Raw genomic sequence first — 22,406 nt, 5'->3', positions numbered from 1 at the left:
TATTTTTTATTAAACTAATATTTTAACCAAGTTTTAATAATTATTATTTTAATAAACTATGTACATGTTATGTAATTTACAACTTGTTTAAGAATCATAACTACCTTTTTAGGATCGCAGTTTTAACATAATTGCCAGGTTACCATTAAAAAGCGGTCGTGCCTTCTCTGCAAACGTTGAGGACTTTATGAAACAGGCATAACCTTAAGTTAATTTATTTTTGCTATTTTTTGTTGTTGAATATTTATTAAAAATAAAAAAAAACTTATTTTGAGTTTTATATTTATAAAATAATAATATAAATGTGTTTGGACACTAACAAACATTGGATTTCGATTTATTAAAATTAAGAAAAGGGAATAATATAATTTGCTATTGCTTTAACATAGGTCTGTTATAAAACACAGAAACTTAAAATTTTCTACTAAGCGAGGCGCAAGAAACGTGACGTCATTATTAGTGTGCCTCCTCGAAAAATTTCTCTACCACTAGGTCTCGGGTGCAAATTTTAATTAGCTAAAACGTGCAGACTAAACAGAGATTTTATCACCAAATAAGGTTATAAAAAGTAGATAAATCCAGCAGTGATTTATCAATTAAGCAAGGGGAATGCGACGTCTGTTGCGTCTCCCCGAGAAATTTATTTAAAACACGAAGTTGCATCATAATCAGAAATTCCTGGTTTTACGTAATGCGCTATGTTAACGCACGTATAAGTTGTTTAGTCGTAATTTAAGACGTTAATTGTTACAAATAATTCTTAAAAAGTAAATAAACAATTACATATTATAACAGGTTATTATTTTGTGTTGTTATATTAACGTTTTAATGAATTGTTTAGAAGATTTAAACGAATATATTTTGAGTGACAGCTTGAAAAGCGCTTTCTACTGCAAGAGGCGTCGTGCACGTACACACACGTCACTGAACACGTGCAGAGTCACGTGACTTGGTGTTTCGTGGCAAATTTGACTTAAAATCGGAATTTTAGTTCTTTCCAGATGGACTTTCGAGGTGAGTAGACGTGTTTTTATTAGTGATTTATAGTTAGGTTTTTAAAGTTTACCATTAACAGTATGAAGTGTGGCATATTATAAGCAGTTAATTATTAAATATAAATATATTTTATATAAAAAAAATGTCAATTTTAAAAGATTTTAATTTTTTAGAAAAGTTAGTGAAGTTGAACTTCCTCTTGTGAGACATCTTGTGTCCAAGTTTTCTCAACACTGTTCTAGGTATGTTAACTTCCATTTAATTGATTTAAAATTATTTTTTTACTTTCAACTAATTTTGGAATAATCATAAAAAATTGTAATGTTATAAATATTAGTATTAATTTATCGTACTTGCCAGTAAAATAATAATTTTTTATATTTTTTTATTAAAAACTTATGAACATTATTAAACCTGTGTTAATGCGCAGGTACTCCCACAAAGTAGTTAAACAAGGTATTTAAATATATAAATAACTGTACATTTGGCATAAATTAAAAAATCTGGCACTAGTAATTAAAAATGGACATATTTTAAAATTGTTGGCACGAAAAAAATAACAATTATACATTAATAATATTTGGCATGTGAATTGACATAATTTAATATTGTTGGCCCTAAAAAAATTGAAAAGTGACATAATTTAAAAAGTTTTGGCACGATTCATTTGAAAAAAACTTAATTTTAAGTAGGGTTTAGTGTCTATAACCCTTTTCTAAACAATATTTTTAATGCAGAGAAAATGGATTTTATTTGGATTTATTGAATGGAGAAAAAAGGTAATGGCAGGAATTGGAGGAATGGAAAGTGGATGGAATCATAAAAAGTCTCCCTTGCAACTTGCAAGGGGGAAATTAAGTCAAAGAACTCAGGACTCGAAGACAACTTTGGAATGATTGGATCAGATTTCAAACCTAAAAAAACTCGGGACCTTATTTAGTTGAGGTCTGTAGGGCTGTAGGTTTTCACGTGCCTGATTTTTTATATGTACTGCATAATTGAGTGCTTTAAATTTTCACGGGTTAAAAGTTTTACGTGTCTGCATTTTCTATTTATTTGTGACTAGTTAAAAACTCATAATTTTGTGTATTAAAAATAGTATAGTTGACACAGTCCCAATGTGTTTAGGTTTCTGTGTGTTCATAATTATATTAAACGGGACTGTTTAAATGGGTTTTTAGATGTTTTGCGCAAGTAATAAATAAGGGTATATAGAACAGATTTATAAAACTAGGCTTATGTGTGTGTTATGTGTTTTTTATGCAAAAGAAGAACCAAAAAAGTCTCAGGACCTCAATTCAACTTGGCAAAATTAAAAAAGTCTCAGGACCTCACTCAACAAAAGGTGGGCTGTAGGGCTTTAGGTCTATAGGGCTGTAGGTTTTCATGTGCCTATTTTTTATATGTACTGCATGAATCAAGCGCTTTAAAAGTTTTCACGGGTTAAAAGTTTGTAGTATCACGTGTCTGCTTTTTTATTTTGACTGGTAGCAACTCGTAATTTTGCGCATTAAAAGTGGTATAGTTGACACAGTCCCAAGTGTGTTCAGGTTTCTGTGTGTTTATAATTATATTTAGCGGGACTGTTTAATGGTTTTTTAGATGTTTTGCGCAAGTAAAGTATATATAAAAAATTTAGAAGAATGTGTGGTTTATATTATTTATATGTGTAAATTCATTGTATTTTATTCACCCTGTTATATTTATGTACTAAACTTAAGTGTGTGAGTGGGCTGGAACCCAACATAAATTATTTAATTTCGTGGGCAGAGCCCAATATAAAGCAATATTTAATTTTGGGACGGAGTCCAAAATAGCATACACAGTAAACACAACATTAAACATGCAGAAAAAAAACACAACAATTTTCTATTTCTCTCTTTTATTTTTTTGCAGGCTATTCTTATTTCCTTCTACCTTTAAACCTGTTATTTACTTTCACAGGGGCCTTTTAAACCGTTCGTTTTATTTCCTTACAGGGGCACAACTAACCAAATTATAATTTTTTTTCAAGGGCCTTAAAAAAAACTAAAACCAAACTTACCCTTTTTTAAAAGCTTCTTTTTTCAGGTTAGATAACCAAAAACAAATTTAAACATTCTGTTTTTTATTTTTAGATGCTGGTTGACTATTTCGAAGAGCTCGTCGATTTGTTTTTGACCAATTTTAATTTGTTCTTTATTTTTAGAGTTCCTGTTAAAAAGAAAACTTTATTCTAACCTTTTTTAATTTTTTCCACAGGGTAGATTACCACAAACAAATACTAACCTTGTTCTTTCATTTTTAGATTCTGGTTGATGAGCATCAAGTTTGTATAAAACCTTTTTAATATAAAAAGTCACTAACACAAAACAAATAAATAACCATATCTTAATTTAAATGGTACATTTAACATTAACACAATCAAATAACTACAACCACACTTTAAATATTTGTATGCAATATTCTAATCTTTACAATTTTATAGGAAAAAAGATCAGAGTATAATTACAACATTTGAAAAGACCGGCTACTCCGCTTTTTCTGGGGGCCATCCAATTACCCATTCTTAAGGGTCTAGTTTTTGTTTTCTGAGGGACTAGCCTTTTTTGTCAAGGGTTCAATAACGATTTTACCGAGGTTTTGTGACAATCTAATGTACAGATCCAAATAAACTGTACAAACAGACAAAGGCACTAACTGTATAGAAGTTAAAGTTACATAAACATTTCTGTAAATAAAACTGGACATATATTTATATAAACAGTAATTTTTGTATACTTTTTTTATGTTATTTATTTTTCTGTAAATTTTGTACGTCTAATTCAATTATTTTTTATCCATTAAACTATTTTTTATCTCGAAGTAGTTGTACTAATGACTATGTATACTGAATTGCAATATTTTTTGTAACTTCATGTAATTATTTCCTTACTTCGATTATTATAGTGTATTATATGTTTAATTATTTTTTATTCTCAAGTGAAATGTATTTTTGCATTTTGTTTTTTTCTTTGTATTTATCCGTGCTTTTTTACATGTTTATTGTATTGTCATTTTTATTCTTTTGGCAACCTTTATCATTTTTTCAATGTAAATTATAAATGTTATATCATAACTGTGTTTTACAAGTAGTTTTTAACTTAATGTCGAAATAAAAATAGAAAAAGAGTTATTTCTGCAATGTATACAATTAAAAAATTTGACATAAAATAAAACCTTAACTTTGTCCATAAAAAAAAAACTTAAAACTGGTCCAATTAACATGGCAAATAACTTAAAACTTTGTCCAATTAACATGGCAAATAACTTGAAACTTTGTCCAATTAACATGAGTAAAACTTAAAATTTGTTTAAATAACATGGCAAATAACTTAAAACTTCAGCTTAAAATTATTCCAATGAGCATGGAAAATAATTTGAAACTTTGTCACGTACCATGGAAAATAAATTAGTTCCATTAACATGGAAAATAACAAGACCATGTCACATGTCATAAAAGTAATTTAAAAAAATTTTGATAGTATTATTAAATGCCCAATAAATTTGATAGTATCACAAATGCCCAATAGACTAAACAACGTATTTAAGAAATATTTTAAAAAATTATTAATATTTTCAAAAGTTATGAAACTTTTATTAATTTTTGCTTAAACTTCAAAATCAAAAACCAATGCCTTATTAGATTCGTACTGACCTAACTAACATTCAAGAAAAAACACTTTTTAAAAATTCCCCTTAAAACAAAAGTTGCACTACTTTTAAATCTGTATAATACCCATATATAGCGTGTGACGTCATCAGTCCAATTATAATGATGCATTTTTTTTTGAAAAAAATCAAGATTTTTAATTTAAAATTTAATAGTATTATTAAATGCGCAATAGTCTAAACAACTTATTTATTAAATATTTTTGAAAATTATTAATATATTCAAAAGTTATGAAAATTTTATTAATTTTTGCTTAAACTTCAAAATTGAAAAAAAAATGCCTTATTAGATTCATACTGACCTAACTAACATATAAGAAAAAACATTTTTTTTAATATCAGTAAAACAAATGTTACACTCCTTTTTTATATGTATAATATCTATATATAGCTTATGACGTAATCAGTCCAATATTAATGATGCATTTTTTTTTTGAAAAAAAAAAAAAAAATTTTAAATTAAAATTTGATAGTATCATAAAATGCGCAATAGTCTAAACAACGTATTTATTAAATATTTTTGAAAATTATTTTATATTCAAAAGTTATGAACTTTTATTAATTTTTGTTTAAACCTCAAAATTGAAAAAACAATGCCATATTAGATTCGTACTGACCTAACTAACATTCAAGAAATATTATTTTTTTTAATTCTTAGTAAAACAAAAGTTGCACTACCCTTTTATCTGTATAATACCTCTATAGCGTGTGACGTTATTAGTCTAATAATAACAATGCAATTTTTTTCAAATAAATTAATATTTTTAAATTTAAATTTGAAAAAATATCAAATGCGCAATAGCCTAAACAACGTATTTTTGAAATGTTTTTAAAAATTATTAATCTATTTAAAAGTTTTTTATTAATCTATTTAAAAAAATTGACCCAACCGGATTCGAAACTACGATCATTGGAGCTGGAACATACGGCTTTAACCACTAATCCATGATTCTTTTTTTTAAAAGATGTCTTATCTTTAAATAAATGTCTCAAACTGAGAAACAAAAAAAATGTTTAGTAAAGCTGTATTTTAATTTGTCTTAACTTTTGTTTTACTGAGTTTTTTGAAAAATGTTTTTATCCTGACTGTTAGTTAGGTCGGTACGAATATTATAAGACAATATTTATTCAATTTTGTGGTTTGCGCAAAAGTTAATAAAAGTGTCATAACTTTTGAATATATTAATTTTTATAAAAAATATTTCAAAAATATGTTATTTACACTATTGCGCTTTAGTTAATGGTATTAAATTTCGATTTTAAAACTCTTAAAGTTTGTAAAAATATTAGAAAAATTGTCATAAATTTAAATTATATTATTTATTTTAAGAATTACATGAAGTCTATGCTTCTAAGTCTAATGCGCATTTAATGATGGTATCAGTTTAGGATTTAATTTTCTTTTTAATTTGAGATTTTACGATTTAAAAAAAAAATTGTACAGTAATTAGAACTGAGGTCATTAAAAATTAATGTAATATTTATACCATTCTCCTTTTATATTTATTATGGTTCGAAATCTTAGATTTCGAAACATATTGTTATTGTCAGTGTTTTTATTATTATTATGGTTCGAAATCTTAGATTTCGAAACATATTGTTATTGTCATATATAAAATTTCAGATTTTGGGATTTCATAAATTTTTTTTTTTAATATGAATATTAATATTTCTGAAAAATATTTTGTAAACACGGTAATTGGACCTGTGCGGTTCTAACACAACAATTATTTTTCGATTTAAAATTTTTAATTTTTTTTCAAAAATTTGTATGCAATATCATTGGCCAAAAATATCACGTGACCTAATTAAACCCAAAATTAAAATTACCTCAAACTTTTGTTTTACTAAAAATTTTCGCGAAATGTTTTATCTTGAATGTTAGTTAGGCCAATGCGCGTCTAATAAAATACAAAATTTTAGGTTTTGGATTTCATAAATTTTTAATAAAAGTGTCATAACTTTTATGAATATTAATATTTTTGAAAAATATTATGTAAACACAGTAATTGGACCTGTGCGGTTCTAACACAATAATTATTTTTCGATTTAAAATTTTTTATTTTTTTTCCAAAAATTTGTATACAATATCATTGGCCAAAAATATCACGTGACCTAATTAAACCCAAAATAAAAATTATCTCAAACTTTTGTTCTACTCAAAATTTTTGCAAAATGTTTTATCTTGAATGTTACTTAGGCCAATGCGCGTCTAATAAAATACAAAATTTTAGGTTTTGAGATTTCATAAATTTTAAAAAAAAGTTTCATAACTTTTATGAATATTAATATTTTCGAAAAATATTTTGTAAACACGGTAATTGGACCTGTGCGGTTCTAACACAACAATTATTTTTTGATTTAAAATTTTTAATTTTTTTTCAAAAAATTTGTATGCAATATCATTGGCCAAAATTATCACGTGACCTAATTAAACTCAAAATAAAAATTACCTCAAACTTTTGTTTTACTGAAAATTTTCGCGAAATGTTTTATCTTGAATGTTAGTTAGGCCAATGCGCGTCTAATAAAATACAAAATTTTAGGTTTTGAGATTTCATAAATTTTTAATAAAAATTTCATAACTTTTATGAATATTAATATTTTTGAAAAATATTTTGTAAACACGGTAATTGAACCTGTGCGGTTCTAACACAACAATTATTTTTCGATTTAAAATTTTTTATTTTTTTTCAAAAAATTTGTATGCAATATCATTGGCCAAAAATATCACGTGACCTAATGAAAACCAAAATAAAAATTACCTCAAACTTTTGTTTTACTAAAAATTTTCGCGAAATGTTTTATCTTGAATGTTAGTTAGGCCAATGCGCGTCTAATAAAATACAAAATTTTAGGTTTTGGATTTCATAAATTTTTAATAAAAGTGTCATAACTTTTATGAATATTAATATTTTTGAAAAATATTATGTAAACACAGTAATTGGACCTGTGCGGTTCTAACACAATAATTATTTTTCGATTTAAAATTTTTTATTTTTTTTCCAAAAATTTGTATACAATATCATTGGCCAAAAATATCACGTGACCTAATTAAACCCAAAATAAAAATTATCTCAAACTTTTGTTCTACTCAAAATTTTTGCAAAATGTTTTATCTTGAATGTTACTTAGGCCAATGCGCGTCTAATAAAATACAAAATTTTAGGTTTTGAGATTTCATAAATTTTAAAAAAAAGTTTCATAACTTTTATGAATATTAATATTTTCGAAAAATATTTTGTAAACACGGTAATTGGACCTGTGCGGTTCTAACACAACAATTATTTTTTGATTTAAAATTTTTAATTTTTTTTCAAAAAATTTGTATGCAATATCATTGGCCAAAATTATCACGTGACCTAATTAAACTCAAAATAAAAATTACCTCAAACTTTTGTTTTACTGAAAATTTTCGCGAAATGTTTTATCTTGAATGTTAGTTAGGCCAATGCGCGTCTAATAAAATACAAAATTTTAGGTTTTGAGATTTCATAAATTTTTAATAAAAATTTCATAACTTTTGTGAATATTAATATTTTTGAAAAATATTTTGTAAACACGGTAATTGAACCTGTGCGGTTCTAACACAACAATTATTTTTCGATTTAAAATTTTTTATTTTTTTTCAAAAAATTTGTATGCAATATCATTGGCCAAAAATATCACGTGACCTAATGAAAACCAAAATAAAAATTACCTCTAACTTTTGTTTTACTCAAAATTTTCGCGAAATGTTTTATCTTGAATGTTAGTTAGGCCAATGCGCGTCTAATAAAATACAAAATTTTAGGTTTTGAGATTTCATAAATTTTCAATAAAAGTTTCATAACTTTTATGAATATTAATATTTTTGAAAAATATTTTGTAAACACGGTAATTGGACCTGTGCGGTTCTAACACAACAATTATTTTTCGATTTAAAATTTTTTTATTTTTTTTCCAAAAATTTGTATGCAATATCATTAGCCAAAAATATCACGTGACCTAATGAAAACCAAAACAAAAATTACCTCAAACTTTTGTTTTACTGAAAATTTTTGCGAAATGTTTTATCTTGAATGTTAGTTAGGCCAATGCGCGTCTAATAAAATACAAAATTTTAGGTTTTGAGATTTCATAAATTTAAAAAAAAATTTCATAACCTTTATGAATATTAATATTTTCGAAAAATATTTTGTAAACAGGGTAATTGGACCTGTGCGGTTCTAACACAACAATTATATTTCGAATTAAAATTTTTAATTTTTTTTCAAAAAATTTGTATGCAATATCATTGGCCAAAAATATCACGTGACCTAATTAAACCCAAAATAAAAATTACCTCAAACTTTTGTTTTACTGAAAATTTTCGCGAAATGTTTTATCTTGAATGTTAGTTAGGCCAATGCGCGTCTAATAAAATACAAAATTTTAGGTTTTGAGATTTCATAAATTTTTAAAAAAAGTTTCATAACTTTTATGAATATTAATATTTTCGAAAAATATTTTGTAAACACGGTAATTGGACCTGTGCGGTTCTAACACAACAATTATTTTTCGAATTAAAATTTTTAATTTTTTTTCAAAAAATTTGTATGCAATATCATTGGCCAAAAATATCACGTGACCTAATTAAACCCAAAATAAAAATTACCTCAAACTTTTGTTTTACTGAAAATTTTCGCGAAATGTTTTATCTTGAATGTTAGTTAGGCCAATGTGCGTCTAATAAAATACAAAATTTTAGGTTTTGAGATTTCATAAATTTTTAAAAAAAGTTTCATAACTTTTATGAATATTAATAATTTCGAAAAATATTTTGTAAACACGGTAATTGGACCTGTGCGGTTCTAACACAACAATTATTTTTCGGTTTAAAACTTTTAATTTTTTTTCAAAAAATTTGTATGCAATATCATTGGCCAAAAATATCACGTGACCTAATTAAACCCAAAATAAAAATTATCTCAAACTTTTGTTCTACTCAAAGTTTTTGCAAAATGTTTTATCTTGAAAGTTAGTTAGGCCAATGCGCGCCTAATTAAATATAAAATTTCAGATTTTGGGATTTCATAAATTTTTAATAAAAGTTTCATAACTTTTATGAATATTAATATTTTCGAAAAATATTTTGTAAACACGGTAATTGAACCTGTGCGGTTCTAACACTAAAATTATTTTTCCATTTAAAATTTTTTATTTTTTTAAAAAATTTGTATGCAATATCATTGGCCAAAAATAGCACGTGACCTAATTAAACCCAAAATAAAAATTACCTCAAACTTTTGTTTTACTGAAAATTTTCGCGAAATGTTTTATCTTGAATGTTAGTTAGGCCAATGCGCGTCTAATAAAATACAAAATTTTAGGTTTTGAGATTTCATAAATTTTTAATAAAAATTTCATAACTTTTATGAATATTAATATTTTCGAAAAATATTTTGTAAACACGGTAATTGGACCTGTGCGGTTCTAATATAACAATTATTTTTCGATTTAAAATTTTTTATTTTTTTAAAAAATTTGTATGCAATATTATTGGCCAAAAATAGCACGTGACCTAATTAAACCCAAAATAAAAATTACCTCAAACTTTTGTTTTACTGAAAATTTTCGCGAAATGTTTTATTTTGAATGTTAGTTAGGCCAATGCGCGTCTAATAAAATACAAAATTTTAGGTTTTGGATTTCATAAATTTTTAATAAAAGTGTCATAACTTTTATGAATATAAATATTTTTGAAAAATATTATGTAAACACGGTAATTGGACCTGTGCGGTTCTAACACAACAATTATTTTTCGATTTAAAATTTTTAATTTTTTTTCGAAAAATTTGTATGCAATATCATTGGCCAAAAATATCACGTGACCTAATTAAACCCAAAATAAAAATTACCTCAAACTTTTGTTTTACTGAAAATTTTCGCGAAATGTTTTATCTTGAATGTTAGTTAGGCCAATGCGCGTCTAATAAAATACAAAATTTTAGGTTTTCAGATTTCATAAATTTTTAATAAAAATTTCATAACTTTTATGAATATTAATATTTTTGAAAAATATTTTGTAAACACGGTAATTGAACCTGTGCGGTTCTAACACAACAATTATTTTTCGATTTAAAATTTTTTATTTTTTTTCAAAAAATTTGTATGCAATATCATTGGCCAAAAATATCACGTGACCTAATTAAACCCAAAATAAAAATTATCTCAAACTTTTGTTCTACTCAAAGTTTTTGCAAAATGTTTTATCTTGAAAGTTAGTTAGGCCAATGCGCGCCTAATTAAATATAAAATTTCAGATTTTGGGATTTCATAAATTTTTAATAAAAATTTCATAACTTTTATGAATATTAATATTTTTGAAAAATATTTTGTAAACACGGTAATTGAACCTGTGCGGTTCTAACACAACAATTATTTTTCGATTTAAAATTTTTTATTTTTTTTCAAAAAATTTGTATGCAATATCATTGGCCAAAAATATTACGTGACCTAATGAAAACCAAAATAAAAATTACCTCTAACTTTTGTTTTACTCAAAATTTTCGCGAAATGTTTTATCTTGAATGTTAGTTAGGCCAATGCGCGTCTAATAAAATACAAAATTTTAGGTTTTGAGATTTCATAAATTTTCAATAAAAGTTTCATAACTTTTATGAATATTAATATTTTCGAAAACTAGTTTGTAAACACGGTAATTGGACCTGTGCGGTTCTAACACAACAATTATTTTTTGATTTAAAATTTTTAATTTTTTTTCAAAAAATTTGTATGCAATATCATTGGCCAAAAATATCACGTGACCTAATTAAATCCAAAATAAAAATTACCTCAAACTTTTGTTTTACTGAAAATTTTCGCGAAATGTTTTATCTTGAATGTTAGTTAGGCCAATTCACGTCTAATAAAATACAAAATTTTAGGTTTTGAGATTTCATAAATTTTGTAATAAAAATTTCATAACTTTTATGAATATTAATATTTTCGAAAAATATTTTGTAAACACGGTAATTGGACCTGTGCGGTTCTAACACAACAATTATATTTCGAATTAAAATTTTTAATTTTTTTTCAAAAAATTTGTATGCAATATCATTGGCCAAAAATATCACGTGACCTAATTAAACCCAAAATAAAAATTACCTCAAACTTTTGTTTTACTGAAAATTTTCGCGAAATGTTTTATCTTGAATGTTAGTTAGGCCAATGCGCGTCTAATAAAATACAAAATTTTAGGTTTTGAGATTTCATAAATTTTTAAAAAAAGTTTCATAACTTTTATGAATATTAATATTTTCGAAAAATATTTTGTAAACACGGTAATTGGACCTGTGCGGTTCTAACACAACAATTATTTTTCGGTTTAAAACTTTTAATTTTTTTTCAAAAAATTTGTATGCAATATCATTGGCCAAAAATATCACGTGACCTAATTAAACCCAAAATAAAAATTATCTCAAACTTTTGTTCTACTCAAAGTTTTTGCAAAATGTTTTATCTTGAAAGTTAGTTAGGCCAATGCGCGCCTAATTAAATATAAAATTTCAGATTTTGGGATTTCATAAATTTTTAATAAAAGTTTCATAACTTTTATGAATATTAATATTTTCGAAAAATATTTTGTAAACACGGTAATTGAACCTGTGCGGTTCTAACACTAAAATTATTTTTCGATTTAAAATTTTTTATTTTTTTAAAAAATTTGTATGCAATATCATTGGCCAAAAATAACACGTGACCTAATTAAACCCAAAATAAAAATTACCTCAAACTTTTGTTTTACTGAAAATTTTCGCGAAATGTTTTATCTTGAATGTTAGTTAGGCCAATGCGCGTCTAATAAAATACAAAATTTTAGGTTTTGGATTTTATAAATTTTTAATAAAAGTGTCATAACTTTTATGAATATAAATATTTTTGAAAAATATTATGTAAACACGGTAATTGGACCTGTGCGGTTCTAACACAACAATTATTTTTCGATTTAAAATTTTTTATTTTTTTTCAAAAAATTTGTATGCAATATCATTGGCCAAAAATATCACGTGACCTAATTAAACCCAAAATAAAAATTACCTCAAACTTTTGTTTTACTGAAAATTTTCGCGAAATGTTTTATCTTGAATGTTAGTTAGGCCAATGCGCGTCTAATAAAATACAAAATTTTAGGTTTTGAGATTTCATAAATTTTTAATAAAAGTTTCATAACTTTTATGAATATTAATATTTTCGAAAAATATTTTGTAAACACGGTAATTGGACCTGTGCGGTTCTAACACAACAATTATTTTTCGATTTAAAATTTTTTATTTTTTTTCAAAAAATTTGTATGCAATATCATTGGCCAAAAATATCACGTGACCTAATTAAACCCAAAATAAAAATTACCTCAAACTTTTGTTTTACTGAAAATTTTCGCGAAATGTTTTATCTTGAATGTTAGTTAGGCCAATGCGCGTCTAATAAAATACAAAATTTTAGGTTTTGAGATTTCATAAATTTTTAATAAAAGTGTCATAACTTTTATGAATATTAATAATTTTGAAAAATATTATGTAAACACGGTAATTGGACCTGTGCGGTTCTAACACAACAATTATTTTTTGATTTAAAAGTTTTTTTTATTTTTAATTTGTATGCAATATTATTGGCCAAAAATATCACGTGACCTAATTAAACCCAAGAAATTTTCGAAAACAATTAAAAAAACAAAAATAAGAGCATTTTTTTATTTCACGTACATAAAAAAAGGGTTGTATGATCATTTTCTCGACCAAAAAATTTTTTTGTCGCAAAACTTAAAATTTTATAGTTAATTAGAATTGTAATGACGTTACTAAGATTCAAGATAAAGAAAGTTTTTCAAAAAGTCAAAAGAACAAAAATTTGAGCACTTTTTTCTTTGGGTATTCATAATATAAATTTTTTTTATATTACAGGTCGTGACTATAGCTATGCGTGAAAAAAAAATGAAAAAAAAATTATTTTCAATGGGAAAGCTGTGTTTCGAACCTTAGACATTGCTACTTACAAGGTATGGCATTACGCGTTGAGCTACGGGACTCGATATATAAGCGTTACTTTTTTATATACATATGTTTGCAAGAGACTTTCGATAATAAAAAAAATATTATGATCAATTTTATTAAAGAAAAATGATTTTATAAAGTTGAACAACCGATGTTGTTATGTGTTGTAATGATCAATACTGCCTGTAAAACAAAAAAATATATTTAATAAAATATTACATAACGTAATATGAAAACTTAAATTACACGCGATATATGAATATAAACTGTATACGTAATATAAAAATGATGTAATTTTTGTTCTGTTCAATATTTTTTGAATTTTTTTTATCTTAGGTGTTCTTTTGAGTGTTTTAACATAAATATAATCTCAAGTTAAAGTAACGACATCCAACTATTTTGAAGTACTTTAAAAATAAAATTTTACTATGATTGTTTAAGCCAAACACATTTTAAAAGTTAAAGCAAACGAGCCTAAAACCTAAAAGTAATCAACAAATTAAATTTATTTAAACTTGATAAACGCAGAAATAAAGTTTTGTGATCGTCAGTAGAGATATAACAATATTAGAGATATAACAAGACACTTTGGCACGAAGAAATACTTTTGTAAACAGTTAATATTAATAACATGTTAAAACTATAAATTTAACTTCGTCATTTTTAGGTTGCACTTGATGAACTTCTTTTGTTAACCTTCCAACTAATTACGTGAAAGTGAGAAACACCTAATCAAAAAGAAAAAAGAAATTACAATTTTCTTCAAGACGCTTCGGGGAACTCCCCGATTTCTGTTTTTATTTATCACGCTCGGATGGTTTTAGATGTAAATTGCTTTATCCTCGATTATATAATATTTCATGTTAATTAATATTTTAGATTTTTAAATATAAATTGAATCACAATGTATGTAACAAATTTTTGTTCTTAATAAGTTATTATTTTTTTGTCTTAATCAAAAAATTTAAATACAGTTAAATATTTCAAGTTTTCTTAAAATTTTACAAAAATTATCATTAGTTAACCAACTTTGATATATTGTTATTACTACATAAATATTTATTTTTTGGGATGTATTTATTTAGATTGCCATACTAAATCGAATACTTTAAAGCTCTTAAACTTGATACACTATCGAACACATCAAACAATCATTTAAATTTCTTAAATTTAAAAATAAATATCTATTTAATTTTTAACTTTTTTAGTTTTTAAAAAAATGCTAAATTATGTATTTAACTGAATGTTAAAAATTCAGTTAACTTTAAGATAACAAAAAAATAGTTTTTAAAACTTAAATATGTTTTAAATCATTTTTTTTAATTTAACTGTAAAACAATTTTTTAATTTAATTATTTTTTTATTTTAATTTACTATTGAACCCTTATTATGGTTCGAAATCTTAGATTTCGAAACATATTGTTATTGATAGTGTATTTATTATTATTATGGTTCGAAATCTTAGATTTCGAAACATATTGTTATTGTCATTATACTTATTATGGTTCGAAATCTTAGATTTCGAAACATATTGTTATTGTCATTATATTTATTATTATTATTATTATTGTTTTTATTCTTATTTGACGAATTTTGAAAGACGATAACTTTTGTTCTTTAAAAGTAAAAGTTCTAAATTTTTAGTATGTTTATTATTATCCCAACGAATCGCAAACCTCCTATTTACGACATTTAAATGTCACTAATTACTAATTAATATATTTTATTATTAAAATTTAAAGATTAAATTTGCTGAAATTTTAATATGTTGTTGGCATTATTATTTTGTATGTTGCTATTTAAAATGAAGATTTAACTCTAGCTAAATATCGTTTAATCATTATTTTAGTTTTTTTATAAAATAACGAATCAGTGTGAATTTTACGCTTGAATAATTTAATAGCGTTCTGGTCGCCGTCAAAAATCGTCCTTTTCGCTGTCTATTAAAGTAAAAAATATTGGTTGAAAATTTAAGTAAAATGTTAAAGTATAAGTCAAAAATGTGTAAAAATTTTTTTTTAATTATTTTGTTATTATTATATTTTAATACTAGTTTGATTACTAAAAAATTACGATAGGTATTTTGCTTTTAAATTTAGTTATTTTTCTATTACAATATCATTGAATGCGTGTTCGTTTGTTAAAATTAGGTTTAAATATAAAAAAGTTCATATTTAAATTTATAATTTAATTAATAAACCTACTAAATAAATTATATTTATAAAAAAGAATCAAACAATTTCGAACCATATTTTATTTATCAAATAAATCTAGTTATTATTATTTTTATTCTTTCTAGTCACAATTTTGAAAGAAGATATCTTTAGTTCCTTAGAATTTCAAAATCTGAAATTTTAGTATGTTGTTTATTATCAGATTATGTTTTCATTCTCCTATTTACAACATTTAATTATCACTAATTACTAATTAATAAGTGTTTATTTATTAAAATTTAAATTTGTTATTTATTTTTTAAATCTTGGTCAATTGTACATCATGATATCAGTAACTCAAAAATGAATTAAAATTTTAATTTTTATCACTAATTACTAATTAAAAGGTGTTTCTTTATTAAAATTTAAAGGTTGTTATTAATTTTTCAAATCTTGGTCAATTGTATATCATGATATTAGTAACTCAAAACTGAATTAAAATTTTAATTTTTAATCACTAAATACTAATTAATAAGTGTTTGTTTATTTAAATTTAATGATTGTTATTAGGTTTTTAAATTTTGGTCAGTTATATGTTATAATATTTATAACTTGAAAATGAAATAAAAATTAATTCTTGTTTGTTTATTATATTTAAATGCTTGTTTGTTGATTAAAAGTTAAAGTTCGATATTAAGCATTAAAAATTTGGTATGATGTATTTTAAAATATAAGTAGTTAAAAACATATTTGAAAAATAAGTTTCAATTGTTTATCATATTTAAATGCTTGTTTATTTAATTTAAATCAAAAATCAATTTTAGGAATTTAAAATTTGGTATAATCTATATCCTGATATAAACAACTTAAAACTGCGTTAAATATTAGTTTTTGTGTGTATAGTATATATAAATGCTTTTTTGTTTATTCAAAGATATGTAATATTCTTAGTTAATGTTTATGCATATCTTTTTTTATTTATAAAAATTTATGTTAAAAATAATCAACTAATTTCGAACCATATTTTATTTATTAAATAAATCTTTTTCTTTTTTATATTTGCTTAACTTAATTTTCGTTTTTATTTATTCCAATATTCTTGACCAACCATTTTTTACATGCAAATATAATTTCTAAACCCAGTATTAATAAAGTTCAAACATTCGGTATAATTTAATGGTAATAATTTTAAAATTAAAATAAAAAATAATTTAAAACTACAATATTATTCAATATTGTCTTTTGTTATTTACACAAAATAAGTTTTTTTCATAGAAAACTGTGTAAACCTTTTTTGACTAACATTTCTTTAGTTTTTAATTTTACTTATTTTACTTATTTTTTAACTTAACAGATTAAGTTTATAATCTCCTAGTTAAAATACTAAGAAAAAATATATCCATTGTTTATTAATATTATCAAAGCAACAATTATATTATATGTTATAAGAGAAATTTCAGATTAAATTCTAGGCGTTCTTGAATTTCTACCCTTAAACCTAAATCTCACAGTTTTAGCATAAAAAAACAGCTAGTTTGTGATGGTGCGAAAGGCAAAACGCCTTTGTTTTTATTTTTGAATAAAAAAGAAACAAGAATTCCTCTTTTGGTGTCACTTATCTTTTTGGAGCAACGATAACAGTGTAAATAAATTATTGTACAAGTTAAATTCGTAGATTTGATTCCTCACAAGATCGATTAAAACACTTTTTTTTAATAAATTTATTTCTTAATATTATTTTCTAATTTACCTATACCTGCGTAGATGCAAATCTTTATTAAAAATTAAAAAAAGCAAGTTTATTGAAAAATTTGACTTTATAAATCAACAACAAACAAACAACACTTTTAAATTTACAGTTTAAATCTTATTAACAAAACACCAATGGTAATAAATAATTAAAACTTAAAAATAAAATATCGTCCTGATAATGAAGCATGTCTTAATAAAAAATATAAAAAAACTGAAACAAATAAGATTTTAGAAATACCACTTAAATGAGGCACTACTGCAGCACATAGTTAAATAGATAAATTTCTTAATTATTTTCGATTTCAGTTACACCGGTTGTTACTGTAGCCACCTCAGTTTGACCAATTCCAGTTGCGGATGACAACAATCGTCTTTTTACAGTGCCTACAATTGTCTGAGGGTCTATGCACCAGGGTTGTATTCTGGTTTTCCAATCAGCAAACGAGATTATTACACACAGAAGAGCGATTGTCAGGTCCACGTCATACGCCAGGTGGCGCACGGGGCTGAATGTTCCCCTGAATGCTAAAATGGTTAGCAAACCTGTAAGGGACTCTACAAGCACTGCGATAACAGCAGCTACCGCCACCCTGCGAATTATTTTTAACTCTTTTAATCGGGTGTTGTTGTTTGAAAACAGTGTCATGCCTTGCATGTGTTTCACTAGCGGATATATAAAAAGTCCCAGCAGAATAAGTTGAAATGAAATGACAAATATATAGGTTAACAGCCCAGGCAAGCTGTTCCATACTTGGCTATCTTGAACGATACATCCTCGCGGGCTATTGGTGTAAGTGCGCGTAGACAGTTGCAGCGTAAGAACAACAATACATGCCGCTGCCATTATAAAAACAATTGCGTGGCTAAAAATTTGAACAACTTTGTTTGTTAAATGACTCATCACAGGCAATTTATAAAAACTGCGTTGTCGCAACCAAAGGGCAAAATACAACACAGTTATTATCAAAGAATGTAAAAATGTTTTAACCACACGAACATTTCTGCAGATACGATTTGAAAATTGGCCTAAGAAAGTTTCTACCAGTTCCAAGATCACTCTGATAAGAAGCAAATTTGAAGCAAGTAAACATAACCATCTCATCCAGTTGGCCGTAACATCTTTGACCACTACACCATGCCGTCGACTTCGCGAAAGATTTTGAATAGATCGATTTTTCTGATATACTCTAAACTCGTATGCGATTAGTGATAAATCAAGGTAGCTGACAATAGTTAAAATGACGATTCCAACAATCACACTGCCTTGTTTTTGAGCAGCGAAGTCTTCAAAGGTCGAATTTTCCATTAAAGATATATTTGCAGTTGTAAAATAAATTCATATCAAAGCTATTTAAAATAGAAAATGCATTACCTACTTTTTAGAAAAGTTGTTTTCGTTTAAACATTTACCATAACACTATTTAACCCTTCTTTCTTGGTAAACAGTGTCAATATTGTACTAACTTCTATTTATAAGTAGAAGTGTCTATAATTTATTATCTTTAAGGTAACTCGGGTACCACTAACTAAACTACAACAATAGTCAGCTTCCGGTGCTTGTTTTTAACGCAATGACATCATTAAGCGTTGTTGTGCATTTAAGTGCATTGAAGTTCTTCGAATATTGCATGTGTTATCGCACGAAATGCAAAATGGAAATATTTTGTAACTATATTCAATCAGAACCACTACAAAAAACGTAGTACTGTTACTATATTTAACCACTACAAGAAACGTAGTACTGTTACGAGAGAAGAGTTTAAAGAAACATTAAACGTTTAGTATTTTATATAAACCAGACCTTACTGTGGTATGCCAAAAATTTTATAAAATTCTTTACAAATTTTATATCTTAATAAAACTTGAACTATGTTTTTTGTCAAAACTCTTTTTAAATTGTACTTTACAAGCGATTAAGAAATATCCTAGCTCTAAGTACCCGCAAATTACGCATAGGGCATTAACCAACAGGCAATTTGTTTAACAAATGTAAAGTAGATGGCTTAGTGTAATGTTACACTATAAAAATATATGAGCACTTTACTTTCGCATTTATCATTATAACGACAAGCAGCGGGCGTTATGAAACGATTTTATATCATTTTATTAAAAAAAAACTTTTGTTATCATGTAAGGTTTAAATTTTACTATCATATTGTGATAAAATACAGTGCATATTTGTCTTTATTAATGTAATGCATAAAATTACAAAGCAATATAGGTTTAGGGTAACTATACAACAGTATGTCCTGTTTTTATATGAATTTTAGCACCGTATAACCAAGCAATTGTTGCATTTTTTTACCTAGTTTAGCAAATAATTTTGTAGCAAAGCAAGCTTTAAAAATGTCGCCCCTCGTTGACCTTTTAAACAAACTATTATGCCAGCCTATCCTTTTACAGGTTTGATCAAAACCGTAGGCGGCCAAGTGGATAAAAAAAAACACAGCTGCTATAATTTTACATCTTCATCATCATCATCAGATATAAATATACGCTCTTCTTCAAAATAGCCACGGTGTCCAATACCTTTGTGGTCATTTGGTATCGAGTATTTGTTAACCGTACCACCACGAAACCTGAGCAAAACATTAACATTAGTTTTGTAAAGTTTGTGTATGTTAACATTATCAGCCTTATAAATATATAATAGCTTACATGACTGTGTTTTGATATTCTTCGTCTTCGCCGCAATTTCTTAAGATTTTACAATAAACCATTAACTTCCTTCGGTTTAAATAACACACGGCAAGACTGACCAACGACAATATTGTTCCGCTTATTACAATAAACGCCTTTTGTGCAGGAGAAAATGAAAATTTCTCCCCGCCCCAGTCGCTAAAGCAAATGTGAATTTTAAGTCGTTTGAGGTCGGGTAGAGCAAGCCCTAAAACCAAAAACATAGATAACGATAAGGCATGCTATTAATTATTAAAAGTACAATAACACACATAAACAATAATGCAAAAATGTTAAAAACATTGGCTTGGTGTAAAAAAATTTACTATTAACAAAAAAACAGTGGGCATTTTTATAGCAAATATGGTAAATTTACTCTAATAGTTTTAAAAATAGTTCACTTACCAAAGAGATCTAATGGTTTATGACATCTCCATAAACGCCAATCTTTAAAAATTTCTAATCCATTATTTTCAAATAAGAAAAATAAAAGTAGTTTCATTCTACATGAACAGTCGATTGGATTTCCTTTTAGGTGAATTGTAAATTTTTCAAACTGGGATAATTCTACGATGTTCGTAGTAATGTTTTTCTGAAACACTGTAGTGTTGTAAAAATTTGAATTATTTAATAGGTTCAGGGTACTGCCACGTACTACCTCAAGATTATTATAAGTTAAATCTATTTGTAGGCTTTGCTTAAATTTTGACGATGCATTCTTTCGATTACTAGCTTGATGTAACAAAATATCCAAATCTTTTCCTGTTAAAAAGTTTTTTGAAAGTGAAAGTATTTCCAAATTGTTCAAAATATTAGTCTTAAGTAGAACTCTGAAGTTAAGGTACAATAAACGATTTTTATCGATTTTTAAAACACGAAGTTTGTTTAAATTTGAGTATGTTGTGTTATCACTAATTAAATTTAAATTTGTGTCGGAAAAATTCGATGAATGTTTGTAATTGTCGAACATTTTTGTGGTAAATAATCTCCATATATTTTCTGAAAGCATTCCATCAGGTAGAATCTCCTGCAGGCTTAATAATCGTAAGTTGACCGGCAGATGAACAAGCGAGGCACGGTTATAAATATTTGCTATCGGGTTTTGGTCTAAATATAACTTTTCGAGAATTTTTAAATCAGCAAATGCATCTCGTGATATAGTTCGTATCAGATTTGCAGTTAGGTTAATCGACTTGACGTCCACTAGAAATTTGACAACTGACCTCGTCAAACTGTCATTTGCTATGCGACTATATGTATATGAAAATAAAACAGTTTGCTTAGGCACTGAATTGGGTAAATAAACAAGACCTTTGCGACATTTAAATTCGACAGCATCAGGCAGTATTGTAGTTGTACAATCTTTCGGCGTACTTGTTGAAGTTGTTTTATTAAATAGACCAAGCTGTCTTAAGCCTGGTAGAAAAATAAAAAGCATTATTGATTATAAAAATATAGTTATTTTTTATTTTATTCTCTTCCAGAATTATTGAATAAAAAGTCAATAGTGTGGTGTTATATTTCTTATACTTACAAAAAGGTGTAGTAGTTGAGTTATTTGGACTGTTGGATTCACATGATATTATAAAAAGAGTTGTGACATATAAAAACAGAAATAACTCCATATCCGTTACGTTTTTAAAACTCGATTAATCCAAATCTTATTCATTGGATGGCTTCAAAAATATACATTTCTAAAGCATGATAAAGTGCAATGCAAAAACATAGATTTTAACAACTGGCAATCTGAACAAAAATATTAAGGTCTATAAAGAAACTATTTCCTAATTGTAGATCATGATTTTATAAAATATGGTATTAAACTTACTAAAAACATTAAATCTAGTAAATGTTTTAAAACTTTAACATTTATTTTTCTTATTTTAATAAACTTTTAAATATAAATATAAATATATATTAATCTTTACCCTCTACCAATAAATCTTACTTAACTAACTTTGTTATGTAATTGTTTGAATATATTAAAATTCAAGTCTTTACTACGTAAACCACAAAATCGAAATATGTTTCTTTGTTCGAAAACCACTTGGGACGAACTGACAATACTTTTGCGACTGGCCACTCGCGCAAGACACTATGGAATGTCAGTCTGATTAGGCAT

General features: G+C 25.6%; 1 protein-coding gene across 1 annotated transcript; it reads right to left on the bottom strand.

Moving 5' to 3' along the window:
• Positions 1-17,718: 17,718 nt before the first annotated feature.
• Positions 17,719-19,031, bottom strand: LOC145758404 (uncharacterized). The gene has a single exon (XM_082572509.1). The coding sequence runs from the start codon at positions 18,909-18,911 to the stop codon at positions 17,892-17,894; it is 1,020 nt and encodes a 339-aa protein (XP_082428635.1). The 5' UTR covers positions 18,912-19,031; the 3' UTR covers positions 17,719-17,891.
• Positions 19,032-22,406: the final 3,375 nt, after the last annotated feature.

This window comes from Corella eumyota, chromosome 1 (genome assembly GCF_963082875.1).
Source record: "Corella eumyota chromosome 1, kaCorEumy4.1, whole genome shotgun sequence".
Lineage (NCBI taxonomy): Eukaryota > Metazoa > Chordata > Ascidiacea > Phlebobranchia > Corellidae > Corella > Corella eumyota.
Note: the sequence above shows the minus strand (reverse complement) of the source record. Positions and strands in the feature narration are given on the sequence as shown.

What these genes read in the sequence shown, in the direction of transcription:
- LOC145758404 (XM_082572509.1), bottom strand. Translation starts at nt 18,911, where the DNA reads ATGGAAAATTCGACCTTTGAAGACTTCGCTGCTCAAAAACAAGGCAGT.